The sequence below is a fragment of the Catharus ustulatus genome, chromosome 3 (assembly GCF_009819885.2).
Source record: "Catharus ustulatus isolate bCatUst1 chromosome 3, bCatUst1.pri.v2, whole genome shotgun sequence".
In the NCBI taxonomy this organism is placed as follows: Eukaryota; Metazoa; Chordata; class Aves; order Passeriformes; family Turdidae; genus Catharus; species Catharus ustulatus.
Window position 1 is genome coordinate 35,538,759 of NC_046223.1, and position 22,886 is coordinate 35,561,644.

At 36.6% G+C, this 22,886-nt stretch overlaps 1 protein-coding gene across 5 annotated transcripts in view; it reads left to right on the plus strand.

The window, feature by feature from the left end:
• SPAST (spastin) overlaps nt 1-22,886 on the plus strand; it is a 39,169-nt gene that overhangs the window by 1,681 nt on the left and 14,602 nt on the right. The window contains exons 2-10 of one of the 5 annotated variants that reach the window (XM_033054882.2): nt 2,757-2,843; nt 4,099-4,182; nt 9,623-9,718; nt 15,576-15,760; nt 16,734-16,867; nt 17,158-17,251; nt 20,531-20,605; nt 21,820-21,891; nt 22,410-22,485. In XM_033054882.2, the coding sequence (XP_032910773.1) occupies nt 2,757-2,843; nt 4,099-4,182; nt 9,623-9,718; nt 15,576-15,760; nt 16,734-16,867; nt 17,158-17,251; nt 20,531-20,605; nt 21,820-21,891; nt 22,410-22,485 (903 nt within the window). The remainder of the gene's footprint in view (nt 1-2,756; nt 2,844-4,098; nt 4,183-9,622; nt 9,719-15,575; nt 15,761-16,733; nt 16,868-17,157; nt 17,252-20,530; nt 20,606-21,819; nt 21,892-22,409; nt 22,486-22,886) is intronic. The other 4 variants (XM_033054883.2, XM_033054884.1, XM_033054885.1 and 1 more) reach the window with 4 other exon arrangements.

Genomic DNA, 22,886 nt, shown 5'->3' on the forward strand with positions numbered 1-22,886 from the left:
GTGACCTTTAACTGCTGGTGGTTGGAGGGTAAGCCTCTAAGTACCAATTTTAATCACGGACTTGCTCTGTAGATACCTTTAGGGTGATCATACATGAATTAGCTGCACAGGCCATATATTTACTAAGATAATCTTTGCTGCTAATATGAGCAGTTGCACAACTGTTACAGCCCTGCAACTGTACTATAATTCCACTGAGAAAGAACTCCCTGCAATACACAGATTTGTTATTTGTTTATCTGATTTTACCAGAATACTTGCCTGTCTTTGAAAATGTTCTGATCTGTAAACAAGCTTTTTATAGCTTCAAAGAGAAAACTGTATGTTAGATATAGTGTGTGAAATGGTTGGAAATTCGTAATTGTCTAATAGCCTGTTAGTTACGTGGTATTTTTGCTGTTGTGGGAGCTATACATACTTTAATAATTTTGATAGCACTTCTGGTAATTTTTTATGCTTCTGAATCAGCAGGGCAATTATTGTTGTTTCGGTATTTTCACAATTAAGCTTATTATCTCTTCCTAAGAAGGCCAGTGTGGTGTGTTGACCCCTGCAAGCAATTAAGCATCCACACAGCTGCTTGTTTACTGCTTCACAGTGGAACAGGGGAGAGCATAGGAGGATCAAAAGTGAGGGGGGAAAAAAAAGAGTGATAAATCCTTCCAAGCAATGACTGGCTTGGAAGAGAGCCCCCATCCAGTTATTAATCTACCCAGGTTTTTGTTGTTGAGCATTATATTGTATGATGCAGAATATCCTGTTGGCCAGTTTGGGTCAGTCATCTTGCTAGTTGTCCTCTCCCAACTTCCTGTGTACCTTCAGCCTACTCACTGGGATCTAGATGGGAAAAAGAAAACCTTGAAGTTGTGCTGTTCAGCAATACCCTAAACATTTGTGTGTTATCAGCTGTTTTAGTCACAAATCCAAACCACACTGCTATTGGGGCTGTTTGAGGAAAAGGAACTCCATTCTGCTAAATATAACCAATAGCAACTATATAGTCAATAGAGGCAATATAGCAAATCAGCAACTTCCAAAGAATGTGACATTTATTATATTTTTTATGTCGTAATCACTGAGAACTAATCAACTATTCTGTGTGGAGTTGGAGTACAACCTTTGCAAACAGCTTGGTGTGGTATTGTGCTTTTAAAACTTCCTCCAGTTAAAAGCTGGAAGTGAGATTTTAATGATGACCTTAGCATGTTTACAGCTGCCCCTAAGAATAACAAAGCAATTCAGGCTTTGTTAGCAAAGTTGGCTGGAATAATCTCAAACGGGATTTTTATTTAGCTATAATTAGTATTAAATTTATGATTTGCACTACAGCTGAAGCTGTTTCTGTGGGTGATGGGCAGAAGAAGCTTAAAGAAAAAATCTAAAGAGAGGATTGAAGTCACTTACCTTGGGTGACTTAATTTGTCTAGATTTGTCCTTAACAGTCAGGATATATGAGGCTGGTGAAGAAAGGGCAGTAATGAAATGACTCCCAAGGTGGGTGGTGTTCATGACTATAGGCAGATGCTCTGTGATACGTGGTGGTAAGAAGAGCAAAGCATGAAATTACTTACCCTGGGGAACTTGCCAAATGTTACTATTAAGAGATTTTTTTTTTTATCTGAAGAGGAGCAAGGGAAAACCCTGAAGAGGATTCGAGAAGTGAAATTGAAATTTGCTAGAAAATAGGTTTGGGGCTGAAGTTATCAAAAGGTTTGAATATAGAAACACACAACCGCTGTTAACTGTCACTTAGGAATGGTTTTCTGAGACATTATGTCATCTGAAACTAGGGTAATGATATCTGAAGGTTTGTTGTAGGCATTTTTGGTTTTTTCTACCGCTAGTAGCTTGTTAATGCTGATCAGGTTTTAAATTCCAATAGCTAATCTGTGATATTCATCTGTGGAAATGCATGCTTAGTGTGATACAATTTTGTTGCAGAAGTATTTTTCCATATGCAGGCAAATGTATTTTTAATGCAGAGTATTTATGGAAAGGGATATGAAGTAGATATTAATAGGTCTTAAGTGGTTGACTTGCTGTCATGGTATCACATAGCTTAGGTCATGTTCATGGCTGTGTTTGCTGTAATATCCATTCAGAATGGGGTTGGTACAGAGGTGTGCTCTAACTCTGCTTGTGCTTCACATGAAAGTTGGCACACACCTGTAATACAGCAGTTAGATAATAGCATAAACAAAGAAATACCCTCATGACAAATGAGGTGCACTGTACAAGAGTTAACCAGAGGAGAAGTGTCTCTCATCTCTCTCATGTAGTGTCCTAGACTTGTTACTTTTCTTCTTGAGTTTGTGTGCTTCTGGTGCTATTTTGGCTATTATTAATATTATTATTGGCTCTCACTGGAAGAGTAAGAGGCACATCTCTAGTTGATGTTCCAGAAGTAGAAACTGTTAATTTCAGCATTTTTGTTGGGAGTGAATATGTGTGGGTGAGCTTTTTTATCTTTCTTTTTTGGGCAGGGGAGGGGGGATTTATTTCTCAAAGATGAAGAATTATTCTTAAAACAGGCAAAAGTGATTTGAGTCTGGTGTAGTACCTGTTTCTAATAGAAAAGCCTATTTGATATTTAAATAGATATAAAGTTGACAGTGTCCCTTTAAGAGTTTGCTTAAATCACAGAATTTTGTTAAAATATCTCTTCCTCTCTCTTACTTGTTTTATGCAGCATTATATAGAACCATTCCTAAGCTTTAATTCGTTCAAGAAAATAATGGGCTCACTTCCTTTTTAAGCAGGACAAAAGGAACAAGCTGTTGAATGGTATAAGAAAGGAATTGAAGAACTGGAAAAAGGAATAGCTGTCTTAGTAATTGGTCAAGGTAAGCCAGTTTTGAGTTTTGTGGAACTGATTTTGGTTTATGGCTTCTTTGAAGTGAGAAATTAATATTACTAAACATAGTAGGGGCTAGGAGCAGCCTGCTGTATGAATTATTTCATAAGGATCTTTCTTATTCCTGTTTTAGCTGTAGGTGAACACTGGTCCATTTCTCTGTTCCATCTTAATATTCTGGTCTATATCACCTGCAAATCTTGCTCCAGATATTTTCAGACTCTGAAAAATCATAAGGAGTTCATGAACACTGTTAAGCAAAACACATGATTTCTTATATAACGGGAGTGCCAAAATACTGAGTTTGGATTTGATTTGCTGAAGTTGACAGTTCATGTTCTCACTTAGGCAGAATTTTATATTCCCTTCAGTATAATGTTAAAAGAAACCCCCCCAATTTGGAATGGCCTGACATTGTGTTTCTGAATAACTTGGGCCAAAATAACTGAACATTTCCAACAAGGGAAGAAAGCCATCTCTCTCTGTGGAAACATTTTAACCTTTAGAGTAGAAGCAGATATGTACCACAGAAATACAAGTGTAGTGAAAGACTTGCTGAGAGTCTCTGTCCTCAAAATAATAATTATAATAATAACAACCCAAATCACCTGCCCTAAATCTAAACCTGTAAGTGTTTTTGCAGACTTACACTTTGTTCCTCAGCTGTGTTTAGAAGTATATGTTATCTTACTTAGGGGGCAATCTAGTGGCATTTGATAGAACCTGTCTAAATTGCCCAGTTAAAAAAAAAGCTTGACTTGAACAGACAATATTTCTTAGGAAATGGTGGTGTTAATGTCTAATTTTGTGTGTTTTGAAATGTAAAGGGACACAGTCAACTGAATTTAAGTCTTAATTTTGCCAAAATTAGTTCTTTCAAATTGTACTTGCCTCTCAGTCACTTTTCAAGCTTTTTAAAAATCTTCTTTTATTTGGTTTCTGTTCAGAGAAATGCAGAGACAAGGGACATACTAGGTCAGGATGAAGTGTTAGGCAGCATGTAAAGCAGTGTTTGAGTTCCCATCAGTCTATAAACTCTATGGTAAAGCAGATAGTGTCAACTAACTTTAAATTCTTGATTAAATAGGAAGCTTTAGAGGTTTTTTTCATTAGCTTTGTAATGAAGTTGCATAGTGGAGGGGATAGATAAGGGCTGGGAGGAGGAGGGAAGGCTGGGTGTCAGTATTTTGACACTTAAAGTTAATTTACTGAATTGTGTTTTAACATGGATTTTTCTTTGTAAGGTGATCAGTGTGAACGGGCTCGACGTCTCCAATCTAAAATGATGACAAATTTGGCAATGGCCAAGGATCGGTTGCAACTTTTAGGTACCAGTTACAATTCATGACTTTGGAAAGTTTATAATTATTTGCACAACTTCATTTAATGCATTCTTCTAAAATATTACTTTGATTTTTAAAGTGAAGGAGTAATTATCTTTGTAGAGTCTCTTTAATTTTTAGTTGAGAGTAAGTGCTGTTGATGGATTTTGAAAATGGAATTTCATGACCCACTTTCAGGTATAAAAGTAACTGAGAAGTCTTTATATCATAGCACACTTAACTCATAAAATGTGGAAGTCTTGATTAACTCCTGATGGAGCTTGTTCAGGATTTTTCTATTAGTACTGTAGTGAAATTTATGATATATTGCTGATCATGAGTGCCAAGTGTGCGTCCTGTAAGTGTAACTACTTAATATTCTGTTGATTTTGCTGTCACTTATATTAACACTTATATTAACAATTTTCCTTGGTAAATAATAATAGTGATGATGATTGTTTAACATCATGTAGACCATAAGGTTGTGAAATTCTAATTTTCTTGATTCTTTTCTAGTAGTGTTCTATTTTAAAATTAGAAGGTATGGTCACTTTTTTACAAGCATAGTATTGCATAGCTTAAGTTTTATTAAAATTAAGTGTTGTATATAAACTCTTAACAGAGTAAAGATTCTCCCATCAAACAACATGACTCTGTGTAGTGCTTCCTCTAAATTTAAATCTTTGAAAATGCTTTTAGTTCAGTCAATTTTAAATTTTTTTTTTTAATTACCCTTTAAGGGTGCACTAACTGATGTACTTGATTTTAACTTGCATATTTCAGCTTTAATCTTACCCTCTCTTGTGTGGAGTTCTACTAACTCATTATTCTAGGAGCATATAGAGCAGATGGGAAAACTTGGGCTCTTTCCTCCTTTTACACTTCATGCTTCTGTGGTCCTAACTGGTGACTGACAGGGAAGTTGTGACAGCTCCAAGGAAGTGAACCCTTTTGTTTCCCTTGAGTTCCTAATGTCTTTAAGTTTTGAAAAAAATTGAAGGGTACAGGAGGTGAAAGAGCCATCTGTCTTTTATACTTTAATATGTGTGTTTCTTACTACAGTTTTAATATATGGTGGAAAGATATTTTCTACTTACTAGGGTTACAGACTGACTTCTAGAGGTAATATGAACTAGGGAATAGAGTGAAAGTGATTACATGCTAACAAGCTTTGATAATGTATGGCTTGTTGCACACATCCTAATGGCAAGTAACTAGAATTTCTAGAAAAAATTTGCTGTTCCTCAAAGCTTGAAGTAATAGTGTTTGTGTTTTGTGAGTGGTGCTTCATCCTTGCTTGTATTACTTTAGTAGTGCTTGAAGTGTTGGTAAGTTGCTTACTTGCTGTGGTCTGAAAAGAAACAAAGGGTAAAATTCACAAAAAACCTCAAAGTTGAAGTATATTAATCTCTGCTACCAGAATGTGTGATCAGATGCTATCTGTTTGCTTCATTCAGAGTGCGGATTGAAAGGTAAACAGATAGAATAGTGTTTATTATGTTAGTTGATGTAAAATAATATTGGTTTTTTTGTTTTTTAATTATCAATTTAGTACTTTGTTCTGCCTAGGTTCTTGTTAATTTTTACTGATGATGTGCTTCATACAATGCACCTAAGAGTGAAATTTAGATATAAAAGGAGCAAGTCATGTACCCTTTAGGAAGACAAAAGATGTGGTTTGGAGAGATATTTCAGTGGCTTTAAATCCCTACAAGTCTGATCATTAGGGTGCTATTTGAGTAGTATTTTTATGCCATCTAACCAACTTTGAAGTATTGACAGCATCTTTTTAAATTATTTTTGTCTGTCATTTTACATGAATTTTGGAGAAATTTAAAGTAATTAGAGTTTAATTCCATGTGCCGTTCTAAACACACTTTTAGCCTGTTACTTACAGTAACAGATATTTGGAAGTTTTTGAGTGATGTAGAGATCCTCTTGTAGTTGAATTAAGCATGAGGCTCTTGAAGCTATTACAGTGTAATGATGTAATTTTTCCTGTGAATTGAACTCATAAGACTGTTATCTGCTAGCTTTGTGGAATTTCTCCTTTTCTTAAGTCAGAATAGGCAAGTCCTTTATTGCATTGGCTGAAAGGATAAAACAAACCAGGCAATAATACCAAATATCTCATCCTGCTTACTAGACAGAGATGTGATTGCAGACTGCCTGACTCTAATGCCATCCAGTCAAGCAGGTTACATTGGTAGTACATAGATAGTGAAAATTAAATCATACTGATGACAGCTGTCCCTTGAAAGTGCTCAGTGTTGTTGGTCTTCTTGTTGTTTTATTTTATTAAGTGTACATCAGTTGAAGTTTAAGCTGCATGACCCCACTGGTGTGGGTGTTGGACACCACTGGTGAGAGTGTGATGTCTGATTACACCAGTGTGTTACCACCGTGTCATCACACAACTGATGCTTTTTAATGTTGGAAGAGGGTGGAGCTACCCACAGTGGATGTTGAGTTTTCTACTTTGAGCCCTGTTTTCATCCTGAATCTAAATGATGTATCTTACTCTGTTTAAGCTGTACTGTGGCACAGCCTGAAAGCTGAAGTGACTGCTAGTGTGTTTCGGGTCACCTCAAGGGGTCTTGATTGCTTGGACAGTCCATTGACCATATTGGGTTGTGTTGGCTGTCAGGGGACTTGAAAAATCTTTCATTTGATGTGGTGGTGGCCCCCCATTTTTGACATGGCTTTGGGTGTGTTAGTTGTGTGGTTAAACCTTGCTTTGATGGTCTTCACACACCTGGCCTCTCTTGGAGGACTGATCACCCATGTTAGAGTCATTACATTTGATGTATTTAGAATGACAGGTGGGTATTTGTTTTCTGCAGACAATTCACTTGGCAGCTTGTTATTCCTAAAGATAGATGGCCAGTGCAACACTATTAAATTCTGATGCTATTTATGTGTTTTACCTATCTGTGTTCTCTCATTTCAGAGAGGGTTTCTGTAGGGGTACAGATTGCTGTCATGACAAGTGCCTTCCTGTGTATTTAGTGTAGCTTCAATATTTTGGTTAACAAGTGTACGTGATACATAATTCAAGTATCTGCTGTCAATATCCTCTTTGGGAAGGTATAAATATTCCTCTATTCTACCTGTGTAGATAGGGTCTTTAATGGACACATTTTGGAATATTTCACTTTCTTGGAGGAGATGGTGCTTTTTTCTTCAGGCTTATGTTGCAAGGTAGCATTTTTTTTAGTAGAAATTAGTTTCCTTAAATTCAAGTTCTAGTGTTGCCTAAATAAGACAGCGTTGTTTGTTTGGTGAGTTTAGGTCAGCGTTGTGTCATCAAGGTGAAATAATGAATGAGAATATGTAAACTTCCTGTCAGTGTCTGGAAGAATAGGGAGAAAGCATTTAAATGGAAGATGATGGTATCCTATAATTCCCTGGCATAATATTTAAAAACTCAGTTTAATTTATTTTTGATATTCCAGAGGATCCTACAGCTATAATGTCCCTAAAGAAAGGTGATATATTTGCTTTTTGAAATTTTATATGAAATACTAAAATGAGATGTTAATAGGTAATGTGATGAGAGGACTGTGAATTGAAACTGGACAACAGGTGGATTATGTTGTTTGGCTGTTTTTGGGTTGGAGTTTTGGAGTTCCTGAATATGTTAAACTAGCTAAGCATTGATTATTATAGTAGAACCCCAATGTCAGATTGTAGTATTGAAACAAATAGCATTTCCTGAATTCCTGCAGAAGCCAATTGATGTTATTATGGTCGCATATTGGAAAGTCTTCTTTGTTAAACTCAGGTTCTCCAAAACTCAGCTGATTATCTAATATCTTAAAAGTCTCTTAATACTGACTTTGTTTCCTAAACTTTCTGTGTGTTCTTTCCATCTGGGTTGCATGCACTGGGCAGGGAGTAGACAATGCTGCTGTCTCCTTTGGTAGTCCTGTGTCCACTAAAGCAGTACACTCTGCAGTCAGTCATACTAAAAGGACTTTAGTTACCCTTCTGGAGAGGAAAGCTTATGAGGGTAACTTCTAGGCTGTTCCTGTGTGGCTGATTTTTTTTTGTTTTGTTTTACTCTGACACTTCAAAGCTTTCAATTTAGAATGAAGTAAACCTTGTGTACACATACTAATCTTGAACTTTAGCTTTTCATATTTGCCTGTGACTACCAAGTTTCCATTCTAAACCACATCTTGTTCAACCTAAATGTTATTAAGCCATCACTTTAACTATGAGGTGTAAAGATGCTATTCAGGGAAGCTAAGTAGGAAAAAGAAAACAAAGCAGAAAGATTAGAGAAAGATCTGTAACAGGTGAAGAAACCTAAGGAAGGAAATACTCATGCTTGTTGGTTGTACTGTCTGCAGGCTCTGAATGGCACTTCTTCCTCCAGCCAGGTTATTTATGATCTTAATGGTGTACATTTTCAGTAGAATTTGTCTGCTTTTGTGATATGTATTTTCATATTATCAGAGGACATTGCTTCTCTACTTGGCATCTCTCTTCTTTCAGCTTCTTGGTAGTGTTATCTTGCAGGGGAGAGCAGGAGGAAAAACAAAAGGTCAGGGAATGAGAGAGCTTGAGAGTGTATGCCTTGCATCCTTACAGACCGTGGTTGGTTTTTAAAATAAGAGGGGTGTGTGTGAAATAAAGGTGGGAGAGTCAGTAAAGGGCCCCAGAAGTACAGTTTTTAACTGCAGTGGGAAAAGTAGGAGTGGTAGCTGGGCTGCAGAGAACAAGTAGTCCTTAACTTTTGTGTTTCCAGCCTTACACCTCTTTGACTTACGGTTTGGCAATCTTTTGTTACTTCTCAGAGTTAATATCTTTCTCCTTAATCTTTAGCTTTATAAATTTTGTATTCAGGTGTTTCTGAAGTTCATCTTCCTAAAGAGCGTGATTTGCCTGGCAACTTTGAGTTAATTTCAAGGCAATTAATTATCTAAATAGAGATTTAGAAGATATCACTGTAACGTGTCTATAGTGTTCTGCTTGAAGTTTGAAGGTTTCTGTAAAATGTTAACTGGCTGCTACTGCTTAAGTGGAACATTTATTGTGTGGAGAAGTGAGGACTCTTTGCACCTTGTCAAAAGTAACACCTTGAGGAGGACTTTCAGAAATGTGTTATCAACATAAATATTTATTAAATTAAATTGAATTAATCCTGAACATTGTTTTTGAGAAGTAACTGCAATCACTAGACTGGAAAGATTCTTGTAATTAACTCAGCCATAAAGGGTGAGTTTCAAAGCTGTTTTCAGTCATGCTCATACTAACAGAATTTTCGTACACATTTGCTGAATGTGTAGAATAAATAGAAATATTCCTTTTATCTTTAACTATAACAAAACCAAACTTGCCATTTCTATGTTCAACATACATAAATTTTCTTGGTTCATTTTTGGTTTTTGTTTGTTTATTTTGTCCTTTTTCCTCCCTCCCCCTCTGTTCTACTACATAGAGAAGCTGCAGGCAGTTTTGCAAATTTCCAAGCCGCAAATGGAGGTCTATAATGACAGTACTAACCTGGCATGCCGCAATGGACATCTCCAGTCAGGTGGGTTTGGTTTTACCAGCACCTATTGAGGGGATGTCTCTCAGTTCCTGATGTATTACAAGGCAAAATAATGCAATGCTATATTCTGGCCCCACCAGCTTTAAAATAAAATAATTTATATTTCTGGTTTTAAAGGCATTATGTAAAATACATTCCATCCTTTCCATGGCTTTGACAACACTGTTTTATTTTGTAGTATTCAGTTTTCTCTCACAATGACTGTCCTAGAGTTCAAATCTATTTACTAAGGCAACATTTTGAAAATATTTCTCATGCAATATTCTTCAGGGAATTTCATTAAACCTGTTTTAGAAAGTGTCAGTGTTGGATATATGTTATATATGTGCCTACATTAATTAACTCTTCCTTTATGATATTATTTATGATATTGTGACTATGCATTAAGCAACTTTAAATTCCAGGCGGTTTTTACATCAAGAAAGTGATATGCAGTTGAAATGAGAGGGGAATGATAGCAGCTCTTGCGCTTTGTCAGAGAATGTTGCTTTAATCATTTTTCCGAAGACTGAACCAAACATGCTAAAATGGCAGAAATAAACTTTTTTTTGTCCATAAACATGGTGTAAATTTGTGGAATTTCAAGGATTACCTGAAGTACTCAACTTTTGCAGTTGTGGGATCCCTGATACAGTACCATGAAAGTCAGGCTATTAATAGGCATCTGGATTTCTTAACTGGCTGGTGGCTGTGCTCTTGTGCTTGCTTTTTCTTTTTTGAGGTGTATGGCAAGGGAGTGCTTTTTGTAAGAACTTACTAGTAACGCAGCTTTTCTTTAAAAGCAGTGTAAAAAGATGGTTATGCTTCAATCTGCTAATCATCCTGCTGTTGTTCTTCCTTTATACATGTAAAACAGTATTTTCATATGGACAGCCCTAATAATTTAAAAACACAAAGTAGATGACACAGTTTCTTAGAAAACAATGAAATCAGTTTGCAGGCTACTTCAGATAAGAGGACTGTTGTCTGAGAAGGTAGAGGTGCTTCAGAGCTATTGAGCCACAGGGCTCTGGCATAAGCTTTTTTATTTTTCTGTCTGTGGAAATTATTACTGACCTGTTGCCTAATCAGGTTGGACTTTTTAAAAGTTCAGGATTGTATGAAATATGAAACATGATCATTCTTAGCTTTAACATAAACAAAGAGTCTTTTTGCCCATTTGGTCTAAAATTACATTGCTTTCTTGTATTTGCCTTTAAAGGCCGGTCTTTACAGATGTTTTTGCTTCATAATTGTGTGAGATTCTATTCTCACAGCTGTGGGAATGCACATTTTTTATATTCCCAAAGTGTTGCTGATTTGAGATTCTTCTCAAGATTCTATTTGTGTCAGCCTTCATGACCAATTTACTTGATTCTTACACAAATGACTGCCTATCCCTTCAGCATTTGTGGTTTGCAAATTTACATGAATAGCTAGAGATTTGTTTTGAAAATTTATCTTCAAGATATAGACTGAGGTTTTTTCAAGCCCTTCAGTTGCAGAGGGCTATGCAGTAACTTGTTTGAAGAGTAATACCTTGACTCAAACCTTTACTTGGAAATAATATTAATTTAATATTCATCATTCTTCTCATAGCAGTCTTAAATTAGATGTAAAACAATTTGCATATATTTTTCCCCTCAAATGTGCTTATTTTCCTTTGCATTGTGGATTATTGTTTTTCTTTTTTAAATAAACTGGGGAAGGAGATTATGCCAGTCTTGCCAAAGGCAGAGTTTGTTTTATGAACTCATTTACTAGTCATGCAATACTTAGAGTATTACAGTAATTGCAGTGTATACCATTTTACCTGTTAATCTCAGCCTGATGGATGGCCAGAGAAAGCATTACGTTTTTATTACCTCAACATGAATTCTGTGCAGATAGCTAGTATTTTATCTCAGTTTTCACATGGAAGGAGTTGCTGACCTGTCTTTAGAAGAAGACTAGCAATGTTTGTCATGGTGCAAAAGTTCTGTTTTTAATACTGAAGTTTTCAAAGGAGTTCCCCAAGTAGAAGAACAAGTAGCAGCAAGATTGTTTTTAATAGCATAATTTGACAAAAGCAGATCTTTGGTTTTTCAGTTCAGAAAGGAGAACAACTGTAATTCTGGGTTTGTGTAGCTGTGTTACCATTGAAAACATACAGCATGTCCTTCTTAGTTGCTGGAGTTTTCTGTTAAGTAGCTTTTATTACTTGGATCTACCTATTTGAAAAATCTGAATTGAATTTTTGAAGAATTGTGATTTTGGGGGCTATCGTGAATACTGATCCTGAATAATGATCAGTCTTGTAATTGCTGTAAGTTTAAAGCAGCAATTTAAAGGCTTTTGGGTTTTGGGGTTTTTTTAAAATGAAACTACATGCATAAAGTTACAGATAATTTTAGACTGGTGGATTTTTCTTTCAACTTAGTGTCCACAGACCCTGTACAGTATTTTTTTTTTTTTTTTAGTACCTTTATATTACTTATCAATAGGCAGATGTAGGGAATTTCTGAGGAATATTCTCTGATAATTTTTAAGATGTCACAACTAAAGACTGGAGATTGTTCTGCAGTTCTGGAATTGCTGCTGTTAATTTGAATTTAAACTTTCTTTTGGATGCTTAAGGAGTTACAGACTAGTAGAAGCTTGTTTATTGACATGTGCTTTAATCTGGTTTAAGTACAGAAAAGAAAATATAATTAATTTGCTTTTTAGAAATATGAAGGATGTTATATTAAATAAATGAGCTACAGCTGCATATTCTGTTTTTGCATTTCCATTGAATATAATGAAGCTTCTCTTAGATTTGTTCCAAAATATTTATACTTTATCTTTAAAACCAATTTAATATAATAAGTATCTATATAATATAATAACTTTTAACATTTCTTTCTGTAAGGGAGTCTGAAATTGGGCACCTGTGTGTGCAGCTTGTCACAATTAAACCAATAGAAAGCCCCAGACAAAATTTTGCTACTTGCTTGTTTGTAATTTATGTTGTGTGTGTATTTGGATGGCAGATGAAAATTGCAGGGGTGCTTTCAGGACCAGACAGCTATTATGTCTGTGTAATCCAGTGGTGTTAGCCTGGAGCTATAAAGTAAATTATTCTGTCCAGAATTAGAGAGTAAAATCAAACTGATTAAGCATCTATTACTATCCTATAAGTGTATATGAAGCAGACAGTTGAACTGTCCAGTGTTTCAGATACACTTGAAAAAATGCCATGGTGTCTCTTTGTGAAGAGAACATGCTTTAGGTACTTCCTTATTGTTTTAAACAGAACAGTGAAACACTTGGCAAAAGTCTACTGGAGATATTATGAAGGCATTCAGGTAATTTGCTATGTATTTCCAGTTTTTTCAGTAAATTAAAAAAAAAGGGGGTAAGAAATGTGTTTGGGGGAGTTGCATTTGTTATGCCAAAATACGTACCTTGCATAATGGAACAGTAGGAGCCATCTCACATACGATGTTCACTTAAATACCTCATGCTTTAGAAATAGATAAACTTTAGATAAATTGTAATTCTGAACAATTTGATAACGTTTTTGTTAATTCAATGAAAATTTGCATATAAAATGAAACTTCCCTCTGGAATTGACATTCAGCAAACAACTATGTTCAGGAGCTGTTCGTCAGTGCTTCTTTATGTCCTGCCCATCAGGACTGACAACAAAATGTGTAAACTTACCAATCTTGAGTCCTGGAGGTACAGTTAGAGTAAATCATAATTTGTATTAAACCTTGTCTCTTTTCCCTTCTTTCTTCCCTTCTGTTTCTGGCTTCCTGAAATACTCCGTACCTGTGTAATTTTATGACCCCAAAATTTTACTGTCTGTGTATTGTTCTCAGTGTGTGGGAGTAGTTCTGGCAGAGTGAGGTAGTTGAACAACATGTTAGGGTGAAGGACTTGGAGAAAAACTGATTTAGGTTTTTGAAGCTTTCCAATGTTGACTTCAAGCCAGCTGTGCAAATGAGGTTGAGGCGGGCTAAAAAAACTCTGAACCAGACTGAGTGTCACCTTTTGACTAAATCGGACCAGTCAAAGTGCTGAGTAGCTAGATGTGTTAATAGATTTGTATTCTGTTTTTTGAACTTCAAAGTTACTAAGTATGCCTAATTTTAAAGAGTTTTTGACATGGAAATTCCTGTGCAGGAATGACTAAGTATCTGGCTCTGGAGCTCTGTGTGTTTTAGTCAGTAACCAGTTTTGGTGTTTTTTCTTGTTTTGTTTTTGGTTTGTTTGTTTTTAAGAAGAAACATGTTACAGGTAAATATACTTAATTATTTTCTTTAAGTTGCCTTGTTTCTCGCATTTTGATATATCTGCATTGTTAATTGTGACCTCTGCAGGGTTTCTGTAACTCTAAAAAGGGGTAAATTTGTGACTGAAGAAGGGCTTTAGAAACTTTTTCACTGAATTTTTAAGGATACCTGCAGGGTATGTAGAGATTTGGTGCTGGTAGTATGTTTAAAGAGGCTAGAAGTAATTATTTGATCCTTCCATGATACTGTTTGACTGAAGTATTCTTTGAGATTTTAAAACACAGCATTTAAAATTACAAGGCTTTTTAATTAAAGTGTTTTTCATTGAACTGCAGTGTTGTAAGTTAAAAATTCTTCAGAGTCACTAATTTCCTTAAAGATCAGAGTTCTTTGGCCTGTTCCTTAAGACTAGCAGGTCAAACTGATTTACAAATTTCTACAATCCTAGTGAAGACACTTGTAGCTGAAGTCTGTTTTTAACTTCCTTGACTGTGATGCCCTGTTTCTCTTATGTAATCAAAAGACTCCTTAGCCTTTTAAAAGGTTATAAAATAAGACAGTATGTATAGTTTCCATTGCAGACAACAGTAGTGTACTAGACAGTTTCCAGTAGTGTAATTCCCACCACAAAAAATACCCTAATCTAAAGCTATGCTCTAATCTTTAACCAGTCTGACCAACCTGCCTGTTTACTGTTTCACTTTCTTACCTCTTAATCTCTGATTTGATGTTTTATACTTGCCATTTCTGTGCCAAGGAAATTTAATTTATTGTGTATCCCATACAGAGAACATAGACATCAAGTGCTATTTTGTTTACTCTGGATCAAAATGGCTGTTTGTAGTTTGATGACCTGTGGCCAATATTTCAAGTTTATCTGTCACCTAATTTGAGACATTCCAGCTTCATCATGAAAGTGAATAAGTAGTATGAGTGGAATGTCTGGTGATGTTTAAATATATTTTAAGACTTAATTTTTAATGTAGGAAGGTAAGCTGCTTCAGGGTTTTCCATTCTGAATTTACTTACACCTCAAGATTCCTAAAGTGAAAGCAAGTTGAAAGAAAAAACACCTGACAGTCACTTGCAAGTATAATTCCTACTATAATTTTTCCAGATTAAAATGCATTAGTGAAGCTTCTGTGTGGAAAGTGCTAGATAATGTTAGGTGGCATCCAAATAATTAACCTGCTAACATCACATAAAGAATCAATACTCTGAATCCAAAGGCTTGAAATTTGGGGGTTATTGTAATAATTATTTTTAAGAGTTCTTGAGAAAGAAGACAGCAGAACACAAGCCAGAAGACTTTGGATCACAAGGAATAGATTGTGTTCTTTCCTTGATAACAGGACTAAGTTATGTCTGGCTTTTCTAGGATGGCTAGCTAGGGTTCCTTTTGAGAGCTCCTAAAAATTAGAATTTTAACTGTAGGTGAAAGCAGCAGTCAAAATCCCCTTTAAAAAGCTAAACCTCTTTAGAAATGTGCCTTATTCTTCTATAATGTGGTATTATATGTTTCAACAATTCTGTCTTCTAGTTGCAGTTTGGTAAAAGTACAACTGCTGCAAATGTTCTTATGGCACTGGTTTTCTTTATAGAAAGTGGAGCAGTTCCAAAAAAGAAGGACCCCTTAACACACACGAGTAATTCCCTTCCTCGTTCAAAGACTGTTGCAAAAACCGGATCCACAGGCCTTTCAGGTCACCACAGAACGCCCAGCTACAGTGGGGTATCATCATCTGTGTCTAGACCAGCACCTAACCCTACACCTTCAGCTCACAAGGTACAGTGAGGATAAATATGGAAGTATGCACTTGAAAAATCAAGTGTAAATTCCAGAAAAAGCTTTGGATTTAATGCCTTAATTGCAGTATTGTAGCAGCAAACTGAAGCTCCCAATTTTTAGCCAGGCCTCTTGAGGTATGCTGCAGAGTGGACTTTAGAAATTGGAGGGCATCAGGTGGGTGCATGGGCAAAAGAATTTTAAGTATAATCATAGTAATAAATACTACTTGTTTTTGAAATTGCATGGGAAGCTGAGTGAAAGTTACCTAGAAAAAAAAAAATGTTACTTCTAATATGTAAAAGATAGAGGGAAAAACCTCTTACTCCAGAGCTGCAACATTTTTCCCCCCTACATGTTCTTCTTTTCCAAAGCTTTGTATGCATGCACAGGTTGTTTTACAAGCACATTGAAAAGCAAATTATGGTTAGGCTGCAAATGAAACACGGAGTCCTATAGTAAGAATACAGAAAAATATAGCATTTCTGTTGATCCATCTTTTTCTCTTCCATCTTATTACCCAGTAAAGTAGAATAAAGAGTGGAATGGGCTGAACATAACTGTTCTGTTATAACATTATTGCTGCTATAATATAATATGAAGACTTTTAAGTGGCCTGTTGCAAAATATGACAACAGTAGGAATTCTTGCTTATAAATATTGAGAACTTGGTTTGTGGTGCTTATTTCCAGAGTATGCTGGGGGAAAATACTGTAGTTAAATGAATTAGCAAACAGAAAACCTCAAACCAAAGACCCTTTACCACTGGAGTCTAAAATATTCTCCTTATAGCTGAATAATATGATAGTATGATTTTGTAGCAAAATACAGCATTAGAATATTGCGTGTTTGTTAACATGTTGTTTTACTTGAGCAAATGAAATGTAGCTCTTATCAACTTTAACACTACACTTCCAAAGTATTAATCTGGAGTTTTTGGTGGTTTTTTTTTTTTTCCTTCCCCCCTCTCCAGGCCGCTCCTAAAAATAGCAGAACAAATAAGCCTTCTACTCCTACCACTGCTCCTCGGAAAAAGAAAGACACAAAGATATTTAGAAATGTGGACAGCAATCTCGCTAATCTTATCCTAAATGAAGTTGTTGATAGGTAAGTAGGAAGAATAGTAGGCTTTTCAAGCCAGTAAATCAGTTTTGCATTCAGTACGTTCCTGGTTCACTTGGAATGAAATTTGTACTTTGGGTTTTTTTGAGAATTTTTTGGATGGGGTTGTTTTGTTGTTACTTTGGCAAAAGGATGTTTTAAAATACTGAACAATGTAAGTTATAGATTTTCTCAAAAGGGTTTTGTATGAATAGTCAAATGCATTAAATTAGTCAGCTGCAGCTGAAAAAGAGTATCTCATTGTTAGACTAATTAGTATTCCATTTCTTTGTTAGTGGGCCAGCTGTCAAGTTTGATGATATCGCAGGACAGGAGCTGGCTAAACAAGCTTTGCAAGAAATTGTTATCCTTCCTTCTCTTAGACCTGAGGTAAGTAACGGGGTATTGTTATCAATGTGTGACAGGATCAAAGAAATGTACTGTGCTTCACACATGAAATGATGATTCTTGAATCCTGTTTTTCCTGATTATGATTGCTATGAGTAGCTGTGGGGTCCTAGCCATCTTGGAAAAGAAGAATATAGGATTTATGTGTTAAAATACTACCATGTCATTGCTTGTCTTCTGATTAATCAATGTTGCAGAAAGTGACTGGAACAAGAAAAAAAAAGGAAACTCCTCAAAAACCCAAGACCAAATCAGTAAACTGCAAACCCCCCAAAATAATGAACAAAACCAAAACCACAACACCCCCGCAACCCCATAAAACAGACAGCAAAAGCAAACAAAATTTCTCACTGTTTGTCAGGCTGAGTGTTCCAGATAGCTGTAGCTGTGTGTCCAACCCTTTATGGCCGTGTAAAGGACAAAACCCACAACTGGAAGGGTGAAATGGGAGAGATTTGTATAGGTAAATTAGGTCATGACACTCTCGGATTGGGAAAATTGTTACTGTTATTGGGCTAATCCTCTCTGTGAGGATGTTGGTTACAAACTGAATAGTTTGTTCACAAATGTAGAGGATGCAAAGAAATGTACTGAACAAATAAATACACTGAGATATGTAACATTTGAGGGCAGATTTCTTGGCTGGATGGAAGTTGATAATTTAGGCTTTCATTTGTCATAGATGGTGTCTCAGCTACTGAGACTACCTAGATTCAGGCCTAGTCTGTACACTACCTGAATTTTCTGAGCTACTTTTAAGAAAAAAATAAATCGGTCATTTTATGAAGCTGAACTTACTAAAAGCTGCAGTACTTTTGAGAAAATTGTGTGCAATGGTTTCTTGCAGTGCTCTCATGAAATCCCACCTGGACTGCTGTGTCCGGTTCTGGGGTCCCAGCATAGCGAGGGCAAGGACCTATTGGAGCAGATCCAGTGGAGGAACACCTAGATGATCAGAGGGCTGGAACACCTCTCCTGTAAGGAAAGGCTTAGAATTTGGGTTGTTAAGCTTGGAGAAAAGAGGGGTCCAGGCTGACCTTATTACATTATTTCAATACCTGAAGGAAACTTAGAAGAAAACTGGTGAGGAACTGTTTACAAGGACAGGTGGTGACAGAACAAGGGAAAATGGCTTCAAACTGAGAGTAGGTTTAGATTTGGCTATTAGGAAGAGATTATTCACAGTGAGGATGCTGAGACACTAGAACAGATCGCCCAGAAATGTTATGGATACCCCATCGTGGAGTTTTCCAAAGCCAGATTGGAAGGGGCTTTGAGCAGTGTGGTATAGTAGAAAATGTCCCTGCCCATGACAGGGAAGTTGGAAGTAGATGATCTTCAAAGTCCCTTCCAACCCAGCCCTATTTTATGATTCTGTGATTATTGAAGAAAAATTGCTGTTTGTACTTTTTGTTTGTGGGTCTCATTTGTTACATGGACAGGTGACTGGAATTGCTCTGTGGTTTTCCCCTTAATGCAGCTACTGGTTTTGAAACAGCATAGGGAAGAAATGCTAAACCTGCCATAGCATCACAGAAATAGGAACTGTAAGGAGAACAAAGCTTTGTAACAAATGTGTGCTCAGATGTTATGCAGAAGGAAGATGCCATTACAGCATCTCTGTTACTACAGTGCAATAGTATGTCAAGTGTGTTTTTCAGTGACACCAGTACTGTGAGCTGGGTGGGAAGGATTTGGAGATGGAAGGCTTGGAGTAACTTTTCCAGTAACCTGGTATCTTCAGTAAGATTGTCTCATCCTACTGTAGCTAGCGATGGGCCTGACCTTGGTGTAGGTTGAGATTTAAAAAGGATAGAGAATCCCATGAGTTTTTAACCTTTCCTTGAAAGTAGAGAGGGTTGTTTTTATTCCTTGTAAATGAATGTAGTAGACATGGCAATTATAGGGGGATACTTAGTAAATTTACACTAGTTCAGTTTTAATGGGATTTGAACTCAAATGCATATTTAACAAGCCAATGGTATTTTTGTAGGAGAGTAAAAGTTGAGGTATGTAAGCAGGAAAGATTGGCTGCAACAATTTCAGTGGTAAGATGCTAATGAAATAGTAGCAGTTAGTTCAGACCATGTTCAGTATAATTAGCCTTTGAAAGGCTTTGTGTATCTCAGTAATAAATGTCAGTGCAGTTGAACTGTAGGTGATGATCAAGGTGAGGAAGAATTACAGATTTGATCTGGGCTGTGTGAAAAGGGTGGAACTCTCCAAGAATTAGTTCAAACAAAAGAAGTCAGGCAGAAAATGCACATGGTGGTATGCAACATGGAAAGCAGAAACACTGGAGTGTTCACTCAGTGAATAGCTGGGTAACTACTTTTAGGGATCAGAGTCATGCACAAACAAAATGCTGTGGGTGATGAAACAATAGAGAAAACGTGTTGGTCAGTCATGACAAAAATACAACACTGGTAATGGAGCTATTTATTGTCATGGATATTGTGGAAAGAAGTGCCTGCCGACAGTGACGTTTATGTGTGGGATGTATATAAGATACCCTCCTATTGCTTTTGCTTTTTTATTGGAATTGCTGGAAGCTGTAAGGGAGGGGTGAGTGTGAGACTGAAAGAGAAACTTTGAAACTTTTGAGGGAAGGGGTAGAGACAAAGTGCAAGAGAAAACAGGCAAGAGTATTAACTAAAAGTTATGTGTTCTGTGAGAATTTGTGGACTTGCTTGCTGTGATGCTACTTATGGTGGGGGCAGTTTTAGAGAGTAGGAAAGATTAATCTAGTGCAAAGTGAGAGAGAGGAGCTGACTATCATTAGCATAGAGAGAGTAGGTGGTTGTTAAGTAATATTTTAAGTAATTTCATTGAAAGCTTGTCTTCTCAAGTTTCATTTAATAAGGAAAGATGAAGGAGATCTTCCATATGGAGTTAGTAAGAAGACTACTTTAGCTTTCCTACTGTACACCTGCATTGCTCCCTTTTTAACTGGAATTGATGCTTTAAACGTGATAGGCTAGTCTGTCTTGTGGAAAGTGTTTTAAACTGTTTTCACAGTGCATCCAGGCATAGAACAATTAGAACATAATTTAGCTGCTGTGTGGGAAACAATAGTGGTGTGCATTAGGTCAAGTTACTAACAGAGTGCAGTTCTCTCAAGGCCTGTACTGTTGTGGCACTCACTGCTACTGTTACTATCAGTGCTAGCCAGTGTCCTCAGTCTTGAACCATTCTCTTACAAAGGTAAAGCAACATTTTATTCACGTTATTGATGATAACTTATGATGATGTCCTTTTCAGTTATTTACAGGTCTGAGAGCTCCCGCACGTGGTTTATTGCTATTTGGCCCACCAGGAAATGGGAAGACAATGTTGGTGAGAAAATTACTTCATGCATGAGTCGTCGGGCTTAAAATGCAACCACAAGGGGTGGCTTTCAGATGGGGCTTGGACTAGTAAACTGTACATTCTTACAAAACATGTATTATGGTGTCATTTTATATATAAAAATGCAAAATTGTTTGTAAGCTTGGATTTTACTGAAGGAATTGCTAAACTGTTCTCTTTAATTATTTTCTTTATGACAAGTAATATTTTAAAACTTAAACCAGCAAATCCAAGTTTCATTTTCAGAGAGAGCAAAAGGAAGTAGGTTAATTGGTTTGTATAGCAGTGATTAATCAGAAATTATCTGCTCTCCACTGAAACATGCTAGAAGTACATTTTGGAGATGGGGAGGGAGCACAGTAGCAAAAGAAGGGATTGTCTCACTGGCACACTGCTGTGCAAAGAGTGTAGGGGCTGTGGAACTGCCTAGCCACAGCTTTTTTTCTCAGCCTGATGTGCTAGATCCGGAGAACTGGAGCTCTGTGGCTGTGCATCAGGCAGGGAGCATCGAGTGTCCTGATGCAGCTGAGCCGGGCACATCGTCCTGATCACATGGTGTGGCTGCAGCTGCACACTCTGCTGACACTGGAGCTGGATCAGCTCTGAAGTGCAGGAGTGGGAATGTAGAGCAGCTCATGTAGGCTCATCTGTTATGTTTGACATACTGGAACGTAATTGCTAATCACTAAAATTAGACTCTATAAGCAGGGAATCATAATTTCTTGAATATAATGAAACTGTTAAAGAAGAGGGTAGTGTGAGCATTCCAGCTGATCATTTGCCCTAGTTTTCTCTAAAAACAGCTTTTGCAGATAAAGGAGGGGGGAAAAAACACTGTAACTGATGACTTAAACTACTTCCCTAAATCAGTTAAAACTGGCTTAGATGTCTATTCATGATAAATTGAAAGGAAATGGAGACTTTTATTCTTCTGAAAGCAAGTTGTCCTTGGCTATGGAGCTAATGGGATTAGAGAAGTCTATGGGAGTCTGGAAATTTCTCTATTGATTTGACTGTGTAGCCATTCTCATTTGTAAGTGGCCTGGACAGAAGTTTTCTGTACTACATACAAGGTGCTCCCTTTGAAGAAAGAGAGGTTTTCAAAACTGTCCATCAAGACACAAGTGGTCACTACAGATACAGAGAACTGTCTTCATCATGATAGTTTTTAAAAATACTTTTGTTTATTCCCCCTTTCCTAGGCCAAAGCAGTTGCTGCAGAATCAAATGCTACTTTCTTTAACATCAGCGCAGCGAGCCTGACTTCAAAATATGTAAGTACTGGCTGTAAATTACATTCCTTCAAAAACACCTGTGCTTTAATTGGGGCTTAAGAAAGCTAGGCACTTCTGATGAGTACTTGGTGAACTGTTTGCCTATAATGAACATAGTTTTTAAAAAGTGCCTTGTGAAGTTAAAAAAAGTTTTGTGCTTGTGATAAATCCATGTCAAAGGTTTTTTCAGCTCAGCAATGGCACTGGCACTAATGCAGATGGGTGGTTGTGGGATTTTTCATCTTTAAAAAGTGAATTAGTTGGATCCTAGCTCTTTCACTCTGGTATTTTAGGCACCAAAATCTCTTGACAGTTAGCTCAGTTGTGATCATAAGAGAAGTTGCAGTAGTTTTTTTAAGATGTAAACAATACCTTATGTACGGAACCAGTGATAATCTGAATATGTATAAATGGACTGAGTGTGGTTAGTTAAGCAAGATTTTCTGTAGGTCCTTCTGTTGGCTGTCTTGTAGTAAAAATTTTTAATCCCCTACAAAATCAGTTTATTGTTATTTTAGGTGGGTGAAGGAGAGAAACTGGTGCGTGCTCTATTTGCAGTAGCCAGAGAACTTCAACCTTCAATAATTTTTATTGGTAAGACCTTAGATGTTAACTTTTATTTACTTTCTTAAATAATCTTACTTACCGAAGATTAGTAAGTAATTAACTATGGGAATACTTGGGTAAATTTCTTTTGGATAATTCTGCATCTCAGGACAACTGTCTCAGATATGACCTGCTGGCCAATCAGTAGTTCACATAAAGCATGTCAGATTACTGTTATGTTATTTAGTTGGTGGTAATAGTGGGAAGAGGTACTCTTAAAAGGAAAAATACTGTACTGCCTTTATGGAGTTAAGGTGATTTAACTTCAAACATGAAAATGTGTTTTGCTTGTCCTAAGTAGGAGCTTATAATCAGAAAGATTTGGGTTTTTTTCCTTTCGTGTGCTTGGCATTACCTATTCAAAGGCCAACACATCACGCAAGTTTTTA